Raw genomic sequence first — 6,998 nt, forward strand, 5'->3', positions numbered from 1 at the left:
TCCTTTCGAATCACTTTCAATCTTTCATGCCGACTCCCTTGATAGTCAACTCTGAAATACAGATGAAGCGTTTACTTTTTCGCAGGATTTCTCACTTAGCTGCCGCTCATTCATGTCTGAGAAAATTAGTCGCACTTGTACGTGCGATTGACTGGTAGCTAAAAATTCGCTATAGTAGCAAAACAAAACTGATAGTATCATTTCGTTCTTATTGTAGATGAAGTGGACAGCACCGACAGTAGCCTGACGGGCAGTGCACCTCCATAAACAATACTCCTTATCTTCTCCACTTCCACACCGCATTGATTCCAAGGCACGGCCTACCTAACTCGAAAACTTGTTCTTACAGTAGCCGGTACCTACCGAGCTGACGTCGATAATGACGCGTCAGCCATGTATCGACCATTTTTCGCGACAAAATTGTGAAACAAATTTGAAACATAATTGAAACATAACTGAAACACTAATATTTTTGTGAAACAAACCGTAGTGACGTCAGCAATGATGTCATCAGTTTCACTTTTTGTAGACTGTTTCACTATTTTTTCCATGTATCACTTTAGTTTCAAAAAAGTTTCACTTGTGTTTCAATTATTAGTTTTATATTAGACAAATGTCAAAAGACTCACCAATCTCAAAGCACAGAGTGGAGGGTAGATGTAACACCTACACCTACCGGCTCCTTTAAAATCGCCGCTCTCCTACCTAACTTCTTTCCATTACAATTGGTTCTCACACATGTGCAAGTCCAGCTCAGGCGCACTGGCACCCACTGCGTCTCGCCGCCGTTCACGTTCTTCCTCCTCCGCCGCCACCGCTGCCGCATCCTTCTCCGCCGCCACCTCGTCCGGACCCGACCGTCAAACCACCAACACCAGCAACACCACCACCTCGTCGACCTCCTCCAGGTCCAGCCGCTCGAGCCTGGCCGCAGCCCGCGCGTCCCTGCCGCCGCCACCGCTCCTCTACCCCTTCCACGAGCTCACCGCCGCCACCAACGGCTTCCTCGCCAAGCGCGACGCCTCCTCCACCTACTGGCGCTGCTCCCTCCGCGGCCGCGACGCCGCGCTCTTCCAGCTCCGCGCGCTCCCGGGCCTCACCCGCGCCGACGCCTCCGCCGCGCTCGCCCGCACCGCCCGGTACCACCACGCCAGCCTCGCCCCGCTGCTCGGCGCCTGCCTCGCCGGCCCCCACGTCTACCTCGCCTACAGCCACCCGCCCGCCGCCGCCTCGCTCGCCGCCTGCCTCCTCCGCTCCTCCACCAGCATTCTCGGCACGTGGCTCTCCCGCGTCCAGGTCGCCGCCGACGTCGCCCAGGGCCTCGACTACGTCCACACCCACGCCGACGCCGTCCACGGCCGCGTCTCGCCCTCCACCGTCCTCCTCGTCCCCGACCCAGACGGCCTGCGCGCCAGCCTCACCCACTTCGGCGCCGACCAGTTCGCCCAGCCCGACGCCGCCGCCGCCCAGTCGGACTCCGACGTGCACGCGTTCGGGCTGCTGCTGCTGCAGCTGCTCTCCGGGGAGGCCGAGGCGTCCAGGTTCCGCTTCGACAGGGCCACCAAGGAGTTCGCGACCGTGTCGGTGCTGGACACGGCGGCGGAGGCGCTGGCGACGGGGCGCGTCAGGACCTGGGTCGACAGGAGGCTCGGGGACTCGTTCCCCGTCGCGGCCGCGGAGAAGCTGCTGGAGGTGGGGCTCCGGTGCGCGTCGCCGGACGACAGGCCGCCGCCGGAGATGTCGTGGGTGGCCGGGAAAGTGTCCAAGGCGTACGTCGAGTCCCGCGCGTGGGCGCGGCAGCTGCAGCACTCGGACGGCCTCTCCTCCGTCTCGCTGGCGCCGCGATAGCACCAAAACTTACATTGTTTTTAGGACGCGTACCACTGGCAACTTGCCGCGTGGACACGCGATTACGAGGAAAAATTGCCATCTGACCATCAGCTCGGAAATCCGAACGTGCCCTGGCTGTAAATTCAGTTATTTTTTCGTTTTGTTTTCATTGATCATTCATCAAAGATTCAACTATTCATCCTAACGGAATGTGGTTGAGTTAAGAATTTGAGGAACAAAATAGATCAGCAAATCTCTTTTTTATTTTGAAAGGAAGTTACCGTTAATTACAGAAAACTGACGAAAACCATACATCAGCGACACCCACGCCATCCTCGAGACCATGCACCCTCCGAGCCGTTGACTCTACAGCTGAATTAAGCAAAGACAACACCCCACCACAAAGAAGTGCCACTTCGGCTACAACCGGAACAACACACACGCCTACCCCAAGGCCGTGCACCAAATTAGTCGACAGGTCCGCCATCCAAGCGACCAAACCTGACACCCAGCCGCTGCTCAGAAAACCACATTGACCCCAAGGTCAAGCCCCTACCTAGCCGACGTAGAGCTCCTCGTCGCCAATCACCGTCATGGCTTGGCACTCCGGTGGAATCACAACTCCAAACACAAATCCCACAAAAGGGAAAACGACACTTAAATGGCACCCTCGTCCGATCGCAAGGATCAAGGATTTCCCCCGAAGTTGATCAAGTGGAGGTACGAGAGCTTCACCTCAACAACGCCTCCAAGCAAATCTCTTTAAATTCTCATGCAATTGAACAATGTTTCGTGATTTGAATCTCCCAATAAAAAAGATTCAACAATTCAATCTTGATGGAAACCAAGTTGACGAATTCCAATTCCTAGGGATGTTTGCTACACGACAGCCATCGTACATTAGCAACGACATGGCACCATGCAACACACATGTTTTGTTTCATTTACCTCCTGTCAATCTATCATGCCGGTCCCTCTCTCTCTCTTTCCCTTTCCTTTTCCCTCTCCCTTTCTCTCTGAGACTTTTATTTTAGTGTTCTCACACCTCCAAACTTTGGCATATGGATGGCCAGGATCTGTCGATATCCTTTTCATTCGGGGTGCGATAACATCTTCGAGCTCGAGTTGTACTCACTACCCGAAACTGTGAAAATCGTGACGGCCAAGTACGTTCGTGGCGGTTCCGGGGCGTCCGTCACGCGTAACTACACGTTCGTGACGTGGAAGGCCGATTGACGCGAAAGACCGAGACAATCGCGACGACTGGGCGAATAACCTTCACGATTAGTGGAACCGTCACGATCAACTGATTTCTTTCGCGTCGCTTTGCCTCAACCGTCAGGATGGGCCGTCACGATTAGTTTTGGTCCGTCGCGACTGTTTTTCGGCTGCAGCGCGGCCCGTCTGCGCGCGGAACCGTGAAAATAACGGGCCATTCGCGCCAATTATTGGGCTTTCGTGACGAGGACTGAGCCCAACGTCAGGAAAGAAGCAGAGATTTAGTCGATCCTTAGTCCACGAACTGTTCAGTCCCGCACGATCGAGCTTCGCCTCCGCCGCTTGCGCCGCTGCCGCCGCCCATCTGCGAACTGCGCCGCCGCCCATCTATGAACTGCGCCGCCGCCGGAACCTCGTCCGCCTAGTCGCTCCCCCGTCCAACATCGTCGTCTTAGAAGCCGGCATTCCCGCTGCACCTCCTTCCCCTCCATCGAGCCGGCCGGGGACGCGACGCCCGCCTGATTTGCAGGGACCGACCTGCTCCTACATCTTCTCCGTCTCCCCGTAGATATACTCTCCATCGCCCCTCCAGTTAACTATCGATCTGGTCTTCTTCTCTGCTCTATTGGCCTCTCTTTCTCATATTTTTTTAATCTGATTTTAGTTCAGCCGACAGGTCGATTTTCTCCCGTCGCCGGTACAAACTCCTCACCCCCTGCCCCCAGCTTGCCCGTGCACCATCTCCTATTTCCTGCTTCAGGTATAAAATACTGACTAACGGTGGATAGAAGTGTGGTAGAAAAATGTCTTCTACATACTCGTACTTGCAAACATCACTTTCAATCTTTCATCTTGTACTTGAAATATTCCTGTTCGCAAACATCATTTTTTTTAGTATAATATACAGAAAATACACTCCTAGCTGCTATCATTACTTTCATCAAATACTTGTGTCTAAAGAAACTACCAGGTTAACAAAATAGTTCCTGAATTATAGTCGTAGCTCATTAGTTGTGCTGATCAGGTAGTTGTGTTGAGTAGTTAACTTGCAAGTCATTGTTTATTTAGAAGAGATCCAAGATCATTGGTTAGTACAGCATGGTCCAGAATATTTAATATTAAATTGTTGCTTAGTGACGCCATTGCTGCCATTGTTTATGATACCACCTTTTACTGCATTGTTTATGATGCCATTGAGAACATTGTTTTGGTGATCCCATTGCAACTCACTCATTAGTAGAGAGCGTATCCTGGTTATTTTTATCCTTATCAGATGAATGCTTTAGTAATGTAGTAACTTTTGTTGGATTGCATTCTAGTACTCGCCTATGTACATGTAATCCAAATCTTTCATTTGTGAATAAAGGCAATTAGTAATCTAATATGTTTGTCGTTAGCAGGCAAGATCGATCCAAGTGTGCTGACGTGCCATGGCTGGTGAAGGTGACACTTCGGTATGTACTTGATATGACATTCCTTTATGTTTATAATTGTTTTTATTTCCATTGCGTTGTCTGCATTGTGATATGTTGGTCGCAATATTTTCTTAATTGTAAAAACAGAATGATCGAGGTTGGATGTATAGTGGTTGGAAACGTGGTAAATCTACTGATGAGTGGTATGAAAACACAAAGGAATTCTTAGATTTTGCTTTCTCTGCTCAAGCCAATGTTGTGCGGAATGGGAAGATCAAGTGTCCTGCGTAGATCTGTCAGTAACTATATTACGAAGGATAGAGATGCTCTGTGGAGTTAGATTTGTGTGGCTTTGGTTTCAAGAGGAATTACAATGTTTGGACAGAACATGGTGAGGGCCGTGTCCATCTGACAGACCATGTAGGTGCTTACATGGATGATAATGATAGGATGGACGATATGGTGACTGACTTAGCTGCTTCTAACCCTCTAGTAGGAGAGGAACCAATAGAATCTGCCAAAGCTTTTTATAGGATGCTTGATAGTGTGCCAGGTTTCTTTCCTGATGGTAAGCCCAACGTCAGGAAACCTTTCCTGACGAGGCGCTATTCCTGAGAGTTATTTTTGGTAGTCAGGATCAACACAGTATTCCTGACGGTCACAGTCCTGACGACCTTTCCTGACGTCCTCCACCGTCAGCGATGTCTGTATCCGTGGGTCCTGTGTTTCGTCAGGAATAGCCGTCAGGAGTAATCTTTCCCGTCGGTCACCGTCAGGAACACGTATCTTTCCTGACACCTTATTCCCGACGGAGCATTCCTGACGAAACGCGTCAGGAACGTGTATTCCTGACGGTTTTTGGCTTATTTCTGACGGATCGTAGCCGTCAGGAATGTCTTCGCCTGGGGTAGTGACTGCCTGCTTGAATACACGTGCGAGGTCCGAGCGCCATTGTCAACTGGCAGCGGTGAGTTCTCATAGTAACCGGAGGAGCTTCTCCGTCTCCTATCCGAGTGAGACCTTCTGAGGACTAGGGGTCGCTGGCCTGTAGTAATCGTAGGAATGGTGACTCGACGACGAGTACTGCTCGGCTTTGTCCCTCGAATCTGACAATGAATGGTGATGGCCCGAGGGTTGGGGTGGAGTGCTACCCTGGAGCCAAGGGTCGCCGCTCTCTGGAACAAGCGCGTTTAGGGCATCTCCAACCGGGCGACCCATCCCGCGCCCGTGCGTCCGGATGGGTCCAAACGGACAAAAACCCGGCCCGGCGCACGGACCCATCCCTAAAACGGATGCCCGCGGCGTCCGGATCGACGCAAACCCGGCCCAAATCTTGGACGGGTTTGCGTGGCCGCGGACGCGAAAGGCTGGTCGCTCGCGTCCGCCCCATGTCCGTCCCTGGCCCGCGTGTCATAGGCATAGATAATATTTTTCATTAAATAGGAGTCATTACATTTTTTTTAACTTCTACTCTATCCTAAATACGTACGGGGCCGGCGGCGTAGCCGGCAACTCCTCGCCGGCTCGCCGTCGGGGCCGTGGATTTCACTCGACGCGGGCGGCCTGTACGCGTGAGGATTCCACTCCAGCTTTACGGGCTGGGTGGCGCGGGCGGCGGCGGCGGCGGCATCGGCGGAGGCCTTCATCCTCCTCCTTTCCGTCCGCGCACCTCGGGCGCGCTCGCGCTCCGCCTCCTGCGGCGGGATCATCCGCCTCCCGCACAGCTCCAGCTCCTGCAGGGCGGCGCGTTCCACAGCGGTGCGCGCCTCCAGGCGGACGCGGCCGGCTGCCTGGGCCTCGTGGTTCTCCTGCCGCCGGCGCATGCGCTCTTGCCGGCCGCGCTCCGCCGAGTCAGCGTCCTCCTGGGCGCGCCGCTCGGGCGAGGGCATCTGGATGAGGTGACGGGCTGCTCGCATAGCGAGCAGCTCGTTCTTCTGGCCGAGGAGGTCGCCTAAACGGCGGCGGCCGGCCCGCCAGGTGGCCTCGTGCTCCTTGGTCACGCGCGTGAGGTCGGCGAGGCGCGCGCGCGGCCGACAAATCGTCGAACAGGTTGCGTGCGCCGGCCATGGCAGCTGCTGCCAGGTTCTTGGGGCCTTTGGAGTTCGCCGGCGCACGGTTGAGGTCAATGGACGAAGGTGACGGCCCCGACATGGACTCTCCCACCTCCGGTGACCCATCCCGTGGTCGGTACGCGTGCCGCCCAGAATGCGCCCCCAATTCGTGGCCAAACGGGGCAGACGGTGGGCCAGTTGATCTTGGAGGAAGGGGCAGGGTCACGGATGAGGCCGAGCTCCCCCCCGAGGCCGTGCCGGTGCCGGGGATGAGCATGTGGCCGGCCGAGCGATGAGTGGCCGTAAAACGGCATGGCTCGCGCCTCGCTCTTGCATGACCGTGTTCTTCGCCTGTGTTTGGAGTTGGAGGAGGTGCTCCGCCGCCCGCACCCGCTCCTCCTCGGCGGCGGCCTCCTTCTTCCGTTGATCACACGCCCGGCGCCGGTCCGCCCGCTTCTTGGACTCCATGGCCCTCTGCTCCGCG

General features: G+C 54.7%; 1 protein-coding gene across 1 annotated transcript; it reads left to right on the forward strand.

Annotated features, from left to right (window-relative positions):
* The first annotated feature begins 738 nt into the window (after positions 1-738).
* LOC124686464 (PTI1-like tyrosine-protein kinase At3g15890) lies at positions 739-1,848 on the forward strand. The gene has a single exon (XM_047220407.1). The coding sequence runs from the start codon at positions 739-741 to the stop codon at positions 1,846-1,848; it is 1,110 nt and encodes a 369-aa protein (XP_047076363.1).
* The last annotated feature ends 5,150 nt before the right edge of the window (positions 1,849-6,998 follow it).

The sequence above is a fragment of the Lolium rigidum genome, chromosome 2 (genome assembly GCF_022539505.1).
Source record: "Lolium rigidum isolate FL_2022 chromosome 2, APGP_CSIRO_Lrig_0.1, whole genome shotgun sequence".
Classification (NCBI taxonomy): Eukaryota; Viridiplantae; Streptophyta; class Magnoliopsida; order Poales; family Poaceae; genus Lolium; species Lolium rigidum.